Raw genomic sequence first — 15,550 nt, forward strand, 5'->3', positions numbered from 1 at the left:
CACAGGAGAACGCCATGACGACAGAGGAGAACGCCATGACGACACAGGAGAACGCCATGACGACAGAGGAGAACGCCATGACGACAGAGGAGAACGCCATGACGACACAGGAGAACGCCATGATGACAGAGGAGAACGCCATGACGACAGAGAACGCCATGACGACAGAGGAGAACGCCATGATGATAGAGGAGAACGCCATGACGACAGAAGAGAACACCATGACGACAGAGGAGAACGCCATGATGACAGAGAATGCCATGTCCACAGAGGAGAACACCATGACGACACAGGAGAACGCCATGACGACACAGGAGAACGCCATGACGACAGTGGAGAACGCCATGACGAAAGAGGAGAACGCCATGACGACAGACTAGAACGCCATGACCACAGAGGAGAACACCATGACGACAGAGGAGAACACCATGACGACACAGGAGAACGCCATGACGACACAGGAGAACGCCATGACGACAGACGAGAACACCATGACGACAGACGAGAACGCCATGACGACAGACGAGAACGCCATGACGACAGACGAGAACGCCATGATGACAGAGGAGAACGCCATGACGACAGAGAACGCCATGACGACAGAGGAGAACGCCATGATGATAGAGGAGAACGCCATGACGACAGAAGAGAACACCATGACGACAGAGGAGAACGCCATGATGACAGAGAATGCCATGACCACAGAGAACGCCATGACGACAGAGGAGAACGCCATGATGATAGAGGAGAACGCCATGACGACAGAAGAGAACACCATGACGACAGAGGAGAACGCCATGATGACAGAGAATGCCATGTCCACAGAGGAGAACACCATGACGACACAGGAGAACGCCATGACGACACAGGAGACCGCCATGACGACAGTGGAGAACGCCATGACGACAGAGGAGAACGCCATGACGACAGACTAGAACGCCATGACCACAGAGGAGAACACCATGACGACAGAGGAGAACACCATGACGACACAGGAGAACGCCATGACGACAGACGAGAACACCATGACGACAGACGAGAACGCCATGACGACAGAGGAGAACGCCATGACGACAGACGAGAACGCCATGACGACAGACGAGAACGCCATGACGATAGACGAGAACGCCATGACGACACAGGTGAACGCCATGACGACAGAGGAGAACGCCATGACGACAGAGAACGCCATGACGACAGAGGAGAACGCCATGACGACACAGGAGACACAGGAGAACGCCATGACGACAGTGGAGAACGCCATGATGACAGAGAACGCCATGACGACAGAGGAGAACGCCATGACCACAGAGGAGAACACCACGACGACAGAGGAGAACGCCATGACGTCACAGGAGAACGCCATGACGACAGAAGAGAACGCCATGACGACAGAGGAGAACGCCATGACGTCACAGGAGAACGCCATGACGACAGAGGAAAACGCCATGACGACAGAGAACGCCATGACGACAGAGGAGAACGCCATGATGATAGAGGAGAACGCCATGACGACAGAAGAGAACGCGATGACGACAGAGGAGAACGCCATGACGACACAGGAGACACAGGAGAACGCCATGACGACAGTGGAGAACGCCATGACGACAGAGGAGAACGCCATAACGACAGACGAGAACGCCATGACGACAGAGGAGAACACCATGACGACACAGGAGAACGCCATGACGACAGAGGAGAACGCCATGACGACACAGGAGAACGCCATGCCGACAGACGAGAACGCCATGATGACAGAGAACGCCATGACCACAGAGGAGAACGCCATGACGACAGACGAGAACGCCATGACGACAGACGAGAACGCCATGACCACAGACGAGAACGCTATGACGACAGAGGAGAACGCCATGACGACAGACGAGAACGCGATGAAGACAGACGAGAACGCCATGACGACAGAGGAGAACGCCATGACGACAGACGAGAACGCCATGACAACAGAGGAGAACACCATGACGACACAGGAGAACGCCATGACGACAGAGGAGAACGCCATGACGACACAGGAGAACGCCATGACGACAGACGAGAACGCCATGACGACAGAGGAGAACGCCATGACGACACAGGAGAACGCCATGACGACACAGGAGAACGCAATGACGACACAGGAGAACGCCATGACAACACAGGAGAACGCCATGACGACAGACGAGAACGCCATGATGACAGAGAACGCCATGACCACAGAGGAGAACGCCATGACGACAGACGAGAACGCCATGACGACAGACGAGAACGCCATGACCACAGACGAGAACGCTATGACGACAGAGGAGAACGCCATGACGACAGACGAGAACGCGATGAAGACAGACGAGAACGCCATGACGACAGAGGAGAACGCCATGACGACAGACGAGAACGCCATGACAACAGAGGAGAACACCATGACGACACAGGAGAACGCCATGACGACAGAGGAGAACGCCATGACGACACAGGAGAACGCCATGACGACAGACGAGAACGCCATGACGACAGAGGAGAACGCCATGACGACACAGGAGAACGCAATGACGACACAGGAGAACGCCATGACAACACAGGAGAACGCCATGACGACAGACGAGAACGCCATGACGACAGAGGAGAACGCCATGACGACACAGGAGAACGCAATGACGACACAGGAGAACGCCATGACGACAGACGAGAACGCCATGACGACAGAGGAGAATGCCATGACGACAGAGGAGAACACCATGACGTCACAGGAGAACGCCATGACGACACAGGAGAACGCCATGATGTGATGATGCTGCACATGTTAAAACTCTCCCTGACAAAATTCCAGCCACATCCAAAAGGTTTACAGGTATTTTTATTTTTCTAAAATCGACACTTGCCGTTGTCTCTTTATTTTCAAAAGACGTTATTTAAATGTTTTGTGAATATTGAGTATGGGCCCTGGATGGATTTTAGATTTACTATAAAGTCAAAACTATAACAGATAGCTAGGGCACGGGCCCCTGCCCTGGCCCTGCAGGGGACAATCAATATACATTAAATTAAAATGCATATAGACCTATTCATTATCAATGGTAGGCCTATGCCCTACATATGATATCATTTAAGAATGTCTAGGCCTATCGGGGTTTACAAGTATTTAGTAGTTTACTTTACTTTAGGGTTACAGCAAACATACAATTAATTAGGTGTGAAGTTCATGCAGGACCAGAAGTCCCCACTATTGTTTTTATATACAATCATTAGTAAATATATAAAACTAACAATCATGTGGCCTTTTGGATTGCATTATAAGAGTGATAATATTCTAAAACAGCAGAATTTATGTGCATAAGAGAGCACTATTTATAGATTTTTTTCCCCCAGAGGAACATTTTTAGTTAAGAACACACTTTATGAATGCCAAAAACCTTCGTAAGAAGACCTTATGTACAAATGTGTGTGTACGAATACTTCATCTGCAAGTGCTTTACAACAGCTGAGGAAAGACAAGCGGCCAGAACAGATGATGGAGCAGTTCTACACGGACATCACCTCCTTCATCATCTCCTCCATCACCTCCTCCATCACCTCCTTCATCATCTCCTCCATCACCTCCTCCATCACCTCCTTCATCATCTCCTCCATCACCTCCTCCATCACCTCCTCCATCACCTCCTCCATCACCTCCTCCATCACCTCCTGCATCACCTCCTCCATCACCTCCTCCATCACCTCCTCCATCGCCTCCTCCATCACCTCCTGCATCACCTCCTCCATCACCTCCTCCATCACCTCCTCCATCGCCTCCTCCATCGCCTCCTCCATCACCTCCTGCATCACCTCCTCCATCACCTCCTCCATCACCTCCTCCATCGCCTCCTCCATCGCCTCCTCCATCACCTCCTCCATCGCCTCCTCCATCACCTCCTCCATCACCTCCTCCATCACAGTGTGGTACACTGGAGCCACAGCCAGGGACAAACAGAGACTACAGCGCCCTCTGATGAGAAGGTGTTCGGCTGCAGACTTCCATCTCTGCAGGACCTGGACGTCTCCAGGACTCTGGGACGAGCAGGTCTGATCACTGCTGACCCTTCTCACCCTGGACATGGACTATTTGAGCCACTCCCCTCAAGCAGGAGGCTACTCCCCTCAGGCAGGAGGCCACTCCCCTCAGGCAGGAGGCCACTCCCCTCAGGCAGGAGGCCACTCCCCTCAGGCAGGAGGCCACTCCCCTCAGGCAGGAGGCAACTCCCCTCAGGCAGGAGGCCACTCCCCTCAGGCAGGAGGCAACTCCCCTCAGGCAGGAGGCAACTCCCCTCAGGCAGGAGGCCACTCCCCTCAGGCAGGAGGCCACTCCCCTCAGGCAGGAGGCAACTCCCCTCAGACAGGAGGCCACTCCCCTCAGGCAGGAGGCCACTCCCCTCAGGCAGGAGGCAACTCCCCTCAGACAGGAGGCCACTCCCCTCAGACAGGAGGCCACTCCCCTCAGGCAGGAGGCCACTCCCCTCAGGCAGGAGGCCACTCCCCTCAGACAGGAGGCCACTCCCCTCAGGCAGGAGGCCACTCCCCTCAGGCAGGAGGCAACTCCCCTCAGACAGGAGGCCACTCCCCTCAGGCAGGAGGCCACTCCCCTCAGACAGGAGGCCACTCCCCTCAGGCAGGAGGCCACTCCCCTCAAGCAGGAGGCCACTCCCCTCAGGCAGGAGGCCACACCCCTCAGACAGGAGGCCACTCCCCTCAGGCAGGAGGCCACTCCCCTCAGACAGGAGGCCACTCCCCTCATGCAAGAGGCCACTCCCCTCAGGCAGGAGGCCACTCCCCTCAGGCAGGAGGCCACTCCCCTCAGGCAGGAGGCCACTCCCCTCAGGCAGGAGGCCACTCCCCTCAGGCAGGAGGCCACTCCCCTCATGCAAGAGGCCACTCCCCTCAGGCAGGAGGCCACTCCCCTCAGGCAGGAGGCCACTCCCCTCAGGCAGGAGGCCACTCCCCTCAGGCAGGAGGCCACTCCCCTCAAGCAGGAGGCCACTCCCCTCAGGCAGGAGGCCACTCCCCTCAGACAGGAGGCCACTCCCCTCATGCAAGACGCCACTCCCCTCAAGCAGGAGGCCACTCCCCTCAGACAGGAGGCCACTCCCCTCAAGCAGGAGGCCACTCCCCTCAGACAGGAGGCCACTCCCCTCATGCAAGAGGCCACTCCCCTCAGGCAGGAGGCCACTCCCCTCAGGCAGGAGGCCACTCCCCTCAGGCAGGAGGCTACTCCCCTCCGGCAGGAGGCCACTCCCCTCAGGCAGGAGGCCACTCCCCTCAGACAGAGTCCACTCCCCTCAGGCAGGAGGCCACTCCCCTCAGACAGGAGGCCACTCCCCTCATGCAGGAGGCCACTCCCCTCAGGCAGGAGGCCACTCCCCTCAGGCAGGAGGCCACTCCCCTCAGACAGGAGTCCACTCCCCTCAGACAGGAGGCCACTCCCCTCAGGCAGGAGGCCACTCCCCTCATGCAGGAGGCCACTCCCCTCAGGCAGGAGGCCACTCCCCTCAGGCAGGAGGCCACTCCCCTCAGACAGGAGGCCACTCCCCTCAGACAGGAGGCCACTCCCCTCAGGCAGGAGGCCACTCCCCTCAGGCAGGAGGCCACTCCCCTCATGCAGGAGGCCACTCCCCTCAGGCAGGAGGCCACTCCCCTCATGCAGGAGGCCACTCCCCTCAGGCAGGAGGCCACTCCCCTCATGCAGGAGGCCACTCCCCTCATGCAGGACCAGAACCTCCCTCCACTAGAACAGTTTCTTTCCCTCTGCTGTTGGACTCATGAACACTTCTTAAACACTTTCACTTTAACTATAATTTAATCACTCACTGTTCACTTTCTCCACTACATCTGTAAACTTAACTGTACATTTTGTGTACATAATAAACCTATTTTTACTTTATCCTATAGCAGATTTAAATTGTTGTTCTTTAATGCATGCCCTTTTGGACTTATATAGGTTGTTTTATCATTGTTAATTGTTTTATGTTGCACCAAATCACCGAAGTTCCGATGTTTGTGAATTCTGAGTTTTCTGATTCTGAGTTACTGTATGTTGGACTCATAGCGTGCAGGACAGTGGGTACAGCCATGATGCTGAGCTCCTGGGCGACCTCCACCATAGAAGAGGTGGCTGAGGCTGGAGGAGGGCCCGGGGCCCCAGGGGTCCTGTGGATGCAGCTCTACATCTACAAAGACCGGGAGTTGAGTCTGTCACTGGTGCGGCGTGCAGAGCAGGCTGGTTACCAGGCCATCTTCCTCACTGTGGACACCCCTTACCTGGGCCGGAGGTGGGACGATGTCCGGAACCAGTTCAAACTGCCCTCCCACCTCAGGTATGACCCCGCCCCCTCTTCATTTAGGACATTCTCTTCAGGTATGACTTCTGATCAGAGCATGAATGTATTTGAGTGATACTGGACAGTGAGGATGTAGGTGCTACACTTCAGCTGACACTACCATCGTAGAATGTCACGTTGGTCATTTACATGTTTATTTACATAAAAATGTATATGTATTTCCTAAGAAAATCCACTTGAACTCAATATGGGCTTCATCGGACATGTGACACAAGAGAATGAAGGAACGAGGAAGTCGTGCTTCTACAGACTTTTGTCCTTTTACAACTTCAGTAGCGATTCAAGAAAACACACGAATAAACCAGAGCTTTGATTGTTTTATCGTATTATTTACAATCCGAGTGTGCGCTGGACATGAAGAGTGACATAACCCCCATGACCTAATGGGGGGGACAAGTGAGCTGTGGTCGTGGGGGGTTATGGGGGGGACAAGTGTGCTGTGGTCGTGGGGGGTTATGGGGGAGACAAGTGAGCTGTGGTCGTGGGGGGTTATGGGGGGGACAAGTGAGCTGTGGTCGTGGGGGGTTATGGGGGGGACAAGTGTGCTGTGGTCGTGGGGGGTTATGGGGGAGACAAGTGAGCTGTGGTCGTGGGGGGTTATGGGGGGGACAAGTGAGCTGTGGTCGTGGGGGGTTATGGGGGGACAAGTGTGCTGTGGTCGTGGGGGGTTATGGGGGGGACAAGTGTGCTGTGGTCGTGGGGGGTTATGGGGGGGACAAGTGTGCTGTGGTCGTGGGGGGTTATGGGGGGGACAAGTGTGCTGTGGTCGTGGGGGGTTATGGGGGGGACAAGTGAGCTGTGGTCGTGGGGGGTTATGGGGGGGACAAGTGAGCTGTGGTCGTGGGGGGTTATGGGGGAGACAAGTGTGCTGTGGTCGTGGGGGGTTATGGGGGGGACAAGTGAGCTGTGGTCGTGGGGGGTTATGGGGGAGACAAGTGTGCTGTGGTCGTGGGGGGTTATGGGGGAGACAAGTGTGCTGTGGTCGTGGGGGGTTATGGGGGAGACAAGTGAGCTGTGGTCGTGGGGGGTTATGGGGGGGACAAGTGTGCTGTGGTCGTGGGGGGTTATGGGGGAGACAAGTGAGCTGTGGTCGTGGGGGGTTATGGGGGGGAGAAGTGAGCTGTGGTCGTGGGGGGTTATGGGGGGGACAAGTGTGCTGTGGTCGTGGGGGGTTATGGGGGGGACAAGTGTGCTGTGGTCGTGGGGGGTTATGGGGGGGACAAGTGTGCTGTGGTCGTGGGGGGTTATGGGGGGGACAAGTGAGCTGTGGTCGTGGGGGGTTATGGGGGAGACAAGTGAGCTGTGGTCATGGGGGGTTATGGGGGGGACAAGTGAGCTGTGGTCGTGGGGGGTTATGGGGGAGACAAGTGTGCTGTGGTCGTGGGGGGTTATGGGGGGACAAGTGAGCTGTGGTCGTGGGGGGTTATGGGGGAGACAAGTGTGCTGTGGTCGTGGGGGGTTATGGGGGAGACAAGTGTGCTGTGGTCGTGGGGGGTTATGGGGGGGACAAGTGTGCTGTGGTCGCGGGGGGTTATGGGGGGGACAAGTGAGCTGTGGTCGTGGGGGGTTATGGGGGGGACAAGTGTGCTGTGGTCGCGGGGGGTTATGGGGGGGACAAGTGAGCTGTGGTCGTGGGGGGTTATGGGGGGGACAAGTGTGCTGTGGTCGTGGGGGGTTACGGGGGAGACAAGTGTGCTGTGGTCGTGGGGGGTTACGGGGGGGGACAAGTGTGCTCTGGTCGTGGGGGGTTATGGGGGAGACAAGTGTGCTCTGGTCGTGGGGGGTTATGGGGGAGACAAGTGTGCTGTGGTCGTGGGGGGTTATGGTTGAGACAAGTGTGCTGTGGTCGTGGGGGGTTATGGTTGAGACAAGTGTGCTGTGGTCGTGGGGGGTTATGGGGGCGACAAGTGTGCTGTGGTTGCGGGGGGTTATGGGGGAGACAAGTGTGCTGTGGTCGCGGGGGGTTATGGGGGGGGACAAGTGAGCTGTGGTCGTGGGGGGTTATGGGGGAGACAAGTGTGCTGTGGTCGCGGGGGGTTATGGGGGAGACAAGTGTGCTGTGGTCGCGGGGGGTTATGGGGGGGACAAGTGTGCTGTGGTCGTGGGGGGTTATGGGGGGGACAAGTGTGCTGTGGTCGGGGGGGGTTATGGGGGAGACAAGTGTGCTGTGGTCGTGGGGGGTTATGGGGGAGACAAGTGTGCTGTGGTCGTGGGGGGTTATGGGGGAGACAAGTGTGCTGTGGTCGCGGGGGGTTATGGGGGAGACAAGTGTGCTGTGGTCGCGGGGGGTTATGGGGGAGACAAGTGTGCTGTGGTCGTGGGGGGTTATGGGGGGGACAAGTGTGCTGTGGTCGCGGGGGGTTATGGGGGAGACAAGTGTGCTGTGGTCGCGGGGGGTTATGGGGGAGACAAGTGTTCTGTGGTCGCGGGGGGTTATGGGGGAGACAAGTGTGCTGTGGTCGCGGGGGGTTATGGGGGGGACAAGTGTGCTGTGGTCGTGGGGGGTTATGGGGGGGACAAGTGTGCTGTGGTCGCGGGGGGTTATGGGGGAGACAAGTGTGCTGTGGTCGTGGGGGGTTATGGGGGAGACAAGTGTGCTGTGGTCGCGGGGGGTTATGGGGGGGACAAGTGAGCTGTGGTCGTGGGGGGTTATGGGGGAGACAAGTGTGCTGTGGTCGTGGGGGGTTATGGGGGAGACAAGTGTGCTGTGGTCGTGGGGGGTTATGGGGGAGACAAGTGTGCTGTGGTCGCGGGGGGTTATGGGGGAGACAAGTGTGCTGTGGTCGCGGGGGGTTATGGGGGAGACAAGTGTGCTGTGGTCGCGGGGGGTTATGGGGGAGACAAGTGTGCTGTGGTCGCGGGGGGTTATGGGGGAGACAAGTGTGCTGTGGTCGCGGGGGGTTATGGGGGAGACAAGTGTGCTGTGGTCGCGGGGGGTTATGGGGGAGACAAGTGTGCTGTGGTCGCGGGGGGTTATGGGGGAGACAAGTGTGCTGTGGTCGCGGGGGGTTATGGGGGAGACAAGTGTGCTGTGGTCGTGGGGGGTTATGGGGGGGGACAAGTGTGCTGTGGTCGTGGGGGGTTATGGGGGAGACAAGTGTGCTGTGGTCGCGGGGGGTTATGGGGGGGACAAGTGTGCTGTGGTCTCGGGGGGTTATGGGGGGGACAAGTGTGCTGTGGTCGTGGGGGGTTATGGGGGAGACAAGTGTGCTGTGGTCGCGGGGGGTTATGGGGGGGACAAGTGTGCTGTGGTCGTGGGGGGTTATGGGGGGGACAAGTGTGCTGTGGTCGCGGGGGGTTATGGGGGAGACAAGTGTGCTGTGGTCGTGGGGGGTTATGGGGGAGACAAGTGTGCTGTGGTCGCGGGGGGTTATGGGGGGGACAAGTGTGCTGTGGTCGCGGGGGGTTATGGGGGAGACAAGTGTGCTGTGGTCGCGGGGGGTCATGGGGGGGCAAGTGTGCTGTGGTCGTGGGGGGTTATGGGGGAGACAAGTGTGCTGAGCCCACTTTTATCATTCTAGTAACATTACCCATGTAAAAGTGACAAGTATTTGGTGGAAAAATAATGTTTCAAACTTCCTCCCCCTCACCCTAATACGACACCCTGATGCCCTCTCCCTTGTGTGTTTGTGTGTGTGCAGCATGTCTAACTTCTCCACCTCCACCCTGTCCTTCTCTGACGGCAGCTATGGGGCCGACAGTGGCCTGGCAGTGTACGTGTCCAAAGCCATCGACCCCACGCTGAGCTGGGATGATGTGCTGTGGCTCAAGAGGAACACACACCTGCCAGTCATCCTGAAGGGGGTCCTCAGTGGTGTGTGTGTGTGTGTGTGTGTGTGTGTGTGCTCTGTGTGTGTGTGTGTGTGCTCTGTGTGTGTGTGTGTGCTCTGTGTGTGTGTGTGTGTGTGTGTGCTCTGTGTGTGTGTGTGTGTGTGTGTGTGTGTGTGTGCTCTGTGTGTGTGTGTGTGTGTGTGTGCTCTGTGTGTGTGTGTGTGTGTGTGTGTGTGTGTGTGTGTGTGTGTGTGTGTGTGCTCTGTGTGTGTGTGTGTGTGTGTGTGTGCTCTGTGTGTGTGTGTGTGTGTGTGTGTGTGTGTGCTCTGTGTGTGTGTGTGTGTGTGTGTGTGTGTGCTCTGTGTGTGTGTGTGTGTGTGTGTGTGCTCTGTGTGTGTGTGTGTGTGCTCTGTGTGTGTGTGTGTGCTCTGTGTGTGTGTGTGTGTGTGTGTGTGTGCTCTGTGTGTGTGTGTGTGTGTGCTCTGTGTGTGTGTGTGTGCTCTGTGTGTGTGTGTGTGTGTGTGTGTGTGCTCTGTGTGTGTGTGTGTGTGTGTGTGTGTGTGTGTGTGCTCTGTGTGTGTGTGTGTGTGTGTGTGTGTGTGTGCTCTGTGTGTGTGTGTGTGTGTGTGTGTGTGTGCTCTGTGTGTGTGTGTGTGTGTGTGTGTGTGTGTGTGTGCTCTGTGTGTGTGTGTGTGTGTGTGTGTGCTCTGTGTGTGTGTGTGTGTGCTCTGTGTGTGTGTGTGTGTGTGTGTGTGTGCTCTGTGTGTGTGTGTGTGTGTGTGTGTGTGTGCTCTGTGTGTGTGTGTGTGTGTGTGTGTGTGTGTGTGCTCTGTGTGTGTGTGTGTGTGTGTGTGTGCTCTGTGTGTGTGTGTGTGTGTGTGTGCTCTGTGTGTGTGTGTGTGTGTGTGTGTGTGCTCTGTGTGTGTGTGTGTGTGTGTGTGTGTGTGTGTGCTCTGTGTGTGTGTGTGTGTGTGTGTGTGTGCTCTGTGTGTGTGTGTGTGTGTGTGTGTGTGTGCTCTGTGTGTGTGTGTGTGTGTGTGTGTGCTCTGTGTGTGTGTGTGTGTGCTCTGTGTGTGTGTGTGTGTGCTCTGTGTGTGTGTGTGTGTGTGTGTGCTCTGTGTGTGTGTGTGTGTGTGTGTGTGTGTGCTCTGTGTCTGTGTGTGTGTGCTCTGTGTGTGTGTGTGTGTGTGTGTGCTCTGTGTGTGTGTGTGTGTGTGTGTGTGTGTGTGCTCTGTGTGTGTGTGTGTGTGTGTGTGTGTGAGTGTGTGTGTGTGTGTGTGTGTGTGTGAGTGTGTAAAACAAACAGTACTGAAATGAAACACTCCTTGTCCCTAACCCTGTGCGTCTTAGCGGAGGACGCTCGTCAGGCCGTGGACTGTGGAGTGGACGGGATCCTGGTGTCCAACCATGGCGCGCGGCAGCTGGACGGGGCCCCTGCTACGGTCAGTCCACTTTGCCCTGATGGGGAGGACAGACCGTGTTATAGTAACTGAACTCAGAAAACTAATTTAGAGTCACGTCTGGCACAGTGACTCTTCCATTCGGTTCACAATACTTGTGTGTGAGTGTGTGTGTGAGTGTGTGTGTGTGTGTGTGTGTGTGTGTGTGTGTGTGTGAGTGTGTGTGTGTGTGTGTGTGTGTGTGAGTGTGAGTATGTGTGTGTGTGTGCTCAGACTCGCGGCCCTCAGGGGCCCTCAGGGGCCCTCAGGTCCGTGGTGGTCATTAGTTCCATGATTTCTTCAGTTATTAAACTCATGGATCATAGTTTTACGCCTGCAGCTCATTGGTTGCATCTCGGCCCCTTCACTTCACCTCCTCGCGCTCTGATTGGTCCAGACGGTCACGAGCCGAAGCTACAGCTTCAAATGTGTTTTAAAAACACTGAAGAGTTTTACAATTGGAAAAAGTCAATGACCCATAAATAAGTCATTATTGTTGCAATATCCGACATTTTTGAAAGCTCTAGGCCCCTGTACGCCCCTGTCAGCTGTAAGTCCCTGTCAGCTGTAAGTCCCTGTCAGCTGTACGCCCCTGTCAGCTATAAGTCCCTGTCAGCTGTACGCCCCTGTCAGCTATAAGTCCCTGTCAGCTGTAGGTCCCTGTCAGCCGAACATGAGCAGTTTTTCGTTACATTGCGCTCTAGGGAAAAAAAGCTTTCTGGACGCACAATTTCTTTGGCTGCAGTACCACTGGAGGCCACTGGGGGCGACATGCTGAGGCGAGTCATACCCTGTCCAGATATTATAATACATCCATGAGGTGAACGAGCACAATTCTCACTTCCTGAGATTTGATCAATTGCCCACCCCTCCCCCTGCACAGACCCCTCTCTCTGCACCCATCCCCCCAGCACACAGTCCCCCTGCCAACCACTGACTGTCACAGCAGCACAGGTGAGGGGTGAGCTGAAGAGGATTAAAGTGAGGAAGGCAGCAGGACCTGATGGCATCAGCCCCAGGCTCCTTAAGTCCTGCAGATGAACTGTGTGGAGTTATGGAGCATGTCTTCAACATGAGCCTGAAGCTGAGGGTGGTACCACAGGTCTAAAGACCTCCTGTCTGGTGCCTGTGCCCAAGACACCGCGCCCCAAAGACCTCAACAGCTTCAGGCCGGTGGCTCTCACGTCCCACCTGATGAAGACACTGGAGCTGGTCCTGGACCACCTCCGCTCCACCGTGAGCTCAGCCATGGACCCGCTGCAGTTTGCATATCGTTCTGGCATCGGAGTGGAGGACGCCGTCATCTCCCTGCTGCACCGCTCTCTCTCTCACCTGGAAAAGCCTGGCAGCTCTGTGAGGATCCTGTTCTTTCATCTCTCCAGCGCCTTCAACATCTAAACAATACTAAAAGACTCGTCTTGCCACACATATAAAATGTACTTGATGAGTGTTACTAGAGCTGAGGAAGTCTCTTGAATTCTTAAAACGGTCCAATTGAGTTGAAACTAAAACTCCATTTTAGACCTAGTTTCATCTCTGGACAACCCTAGATTGATCTTGATATAGAAAGGTATTTAGTTTGTTTTTGTTTTCTTCTCTTATTGAGCATGATGATGATGGTACTAAGGCATATTAAATAAATGTAGTATAACTTACAATTTGATATTGCACCACAGAGCAGTCACATGATGTTCTAGACTGAGATCTGGTTCTGGTTTATATGTTTTCTGATTTGAGTTTGGCATCATCACTACTCACAGTGAAAACAGAAGAACACAAATATCATTAATGGAAAGGGGGGGGGGGGGAGGCGGGTGGAGAGGGGGGAGGGGGGATCATGACACGTGCCTGTGAACACCGCCCGTCAGTTTGGAGATTGGAGGAAAGGAGATAGTCTGTAATATAGCTAAACACTGCGGGAATCAATCAAAAAAACACTCTGGACAAATATGAAGCACAAATAGCAATGCAAGAGGGTTAAAAGGTCTGAAAAGTCGATTTTGCATGATATGGGACCTTTAAAGTAAATTAGCAAAGGTGTAATTTCACTCAGAATGATCTCATGTGCCACTTTGCCCTGATCCAGCCACAGTTTCAGATGTTTATTAAAGAGGTTCCGGTCAGAATGCAGTTTAGGTCAGTTTAGGTCAGTTTCCAAAAGAAGTTCTGAACTTTGGAACTCCACAGTCTCCACTGACAGAGGCTCTGTCTGACAGCCAGACGCAGTGGTGAGGCCCGAGGTCTGTTATCATGAGGCCCGAGGTCTGTTATCATGAGGCCCGAGGTCTGTTATCATGAGGCCCGAGGTCTGTTATCATGAGGCCCGAGGTCTGTTATCATGAGGCCCGAGGTCTGTTATCATGAGGCCCGAGGTCTGTTATCATGAGGCCCGAGGTCTGTTATCATGAGGCCCGAGGTCTGTTATCATGAGGCCCGAGGTCTGTTATCATGAGGCCCGAGGTCTGTTATCATGAGGCCCGAGGTCTGTTATCATGAGGCCCGAGGTCTGTTATCATGAGGCCCGAGGTCTGTTATCATGAGGCCCGAGGTCTGTTATCATGAGGCCCGAGGTCTGTTATCATGAGGCCCGAGGTCTGTTATCATGAGGCCCGAGGTCTGTTATCATGAGGCCCTTTTGGCCTATCGTTTTGAGCTTATAGCAATGAATCAGGACTAATTGTGTCAAACTCCTGACCACTCTTCATGTCCACTCTTCATGTCCACTCTTCATGTCCACTCTTCATGTCCACTCTTCATGTCCACTCTTCTGACCATGTCCACTCTTCTGACCATGTCCACTCTTCTGACCATGTCCACTCTTCATGTCCACTCTTCTGACCATGTCCACTCTTCATGTCCACTCTTCTGACCATGTCCACTCTTCTGACCATGTCCACTCTTCTGACCATGTCCACTCTTCATGTCCACTCTTCTGACCATGTCCACTCTTCATGTCCACTCTTCATGTCCACTCTTCATGTCCACTCTTCTGACCATGTCCACTCTTCATGTCCACTCTTCTGACCATGTCCACTCTTCTGACCATGTCCACTCTTCATGTCCACTCTTCTGACCATGTCCACTCTTCTGACCATGTCCACTCTTCATGTCCACTCTTCATGTCCACTCTTCTGACCATGTCCACTCTTCATGTCCACTCTTCTGACCATGTCCACTCTTCAGACCATGTCCACTCTTCTGACCATGTCCACTCTTCATGTCCACTCTTCTGACCATGTCCACTCTTCTGACCATGTCCACTCTTCATGTCCACTCTTCTGACCATGTCCACTCTTCTGACCATGTCCACTCTTCTGACCATGTCCACTCTTCTGACCATGTTTTGTGCAGCTGGACGTCCTGTCTGAGGTGGTGCATGCCGTGGGGGGACGCTGTGACGTCTTCCTGGATGGAGGGGTCCGAAGGGGCACAGACGTCCTGAAGGCTCTGGCTCTGGGGGCCAAAGCAGTGTTCGTGGGACGCCCGGTGCTTTGGGGTCTGGCCTGTCAGGTGAAACTGTGACCACACCCTTTATGGCATTTTTACCCAACATGAACCCAACACTCCCCTCAGGCAGCAGGCCACGCCCCTCAGACAGCAGGCCACTCCCCTCAGACAGCAGGCCACTCCCCTCAGACAGCAGGCCACTCCCCTCAGGCAGCAGGCCACTCCCCTCAGACAGCAGGCCACTCCCCTCAGGCAGCAGGCCACTCCCCTCAGGCAGCAGGCCACTCCCCTCAGGCAGCAGGCCACTCCCCTCAGGCAGGACCAGAACCTCCTCCACTAGAACAGTTGACCTGATGTTGGACTCATGTCATGTGACAGGGCGAGCAGGGCGTCGCCGAGCTCCTGAACCTCCTCAAACAGGAGCTGCATTTGGCCATGGCCCTGGCAGGTACGGACCTGTCTGTGTGTGTCTTCTGTGCGGAGACACACGCACACACGCGCACACCGCGCGCACGCACGCACATGCACAGG

The 15,550-nt window shown here is 55.2% G+C and overlaps 1 protein-coding gene across 1 annotated transcript in view; it reads left to right on the top strand.

Annotated features, from left to right (window-relative positions):
* The window catches only part of hao1 (hydroxyacid oxidase (glycolate oxidase) 1), a 63,550-nt gene that overhangs the window by 20,698 nt on the left and 27,302 nt on the right, over positions 1-15,550 (top strand). The window contains exons 3-7 of the mRNA XM_072442085.1: positions 6,071-6,338; positions 10,004-10,176; positions 11,484-11,575; positions 14,924-15,082; positions 15,398-15,481. Coding sequence (XP_072298186.1) covers positions 6,071-6,338; positions 10,004-10,176; positions 11,484-11,575; positions 14,924-15,082; positions 15,398-15,481 — 776 coding nt within the window. The remainder of the gene's footprint in view (positions 1-6,070; positions 6,339-10,003; positions 10,177-11,483; positions 11,576-14,923; positions 15,083-15,397; positions 15,482-15,550) is intronic.

The sequence above is a fragment of the Eucyclogobius newberryi genome, unplaced genomic scaffold (assembly GCF_026437365.1).
Source record: "Eucyclogobius newberryi isolate DKJ021-1_F unplaced genomic scaffold, fEucNew1.0.hap1 SCAF_13, whole genome shotgun sequence".
NCBI classification, from domain to species: Eukaryota; Metazoa; Chordata; class Actinopteri; order Gobiiformes; family Gobiidae; genus Eucyclogobius; species Eucyclogobius newberryi.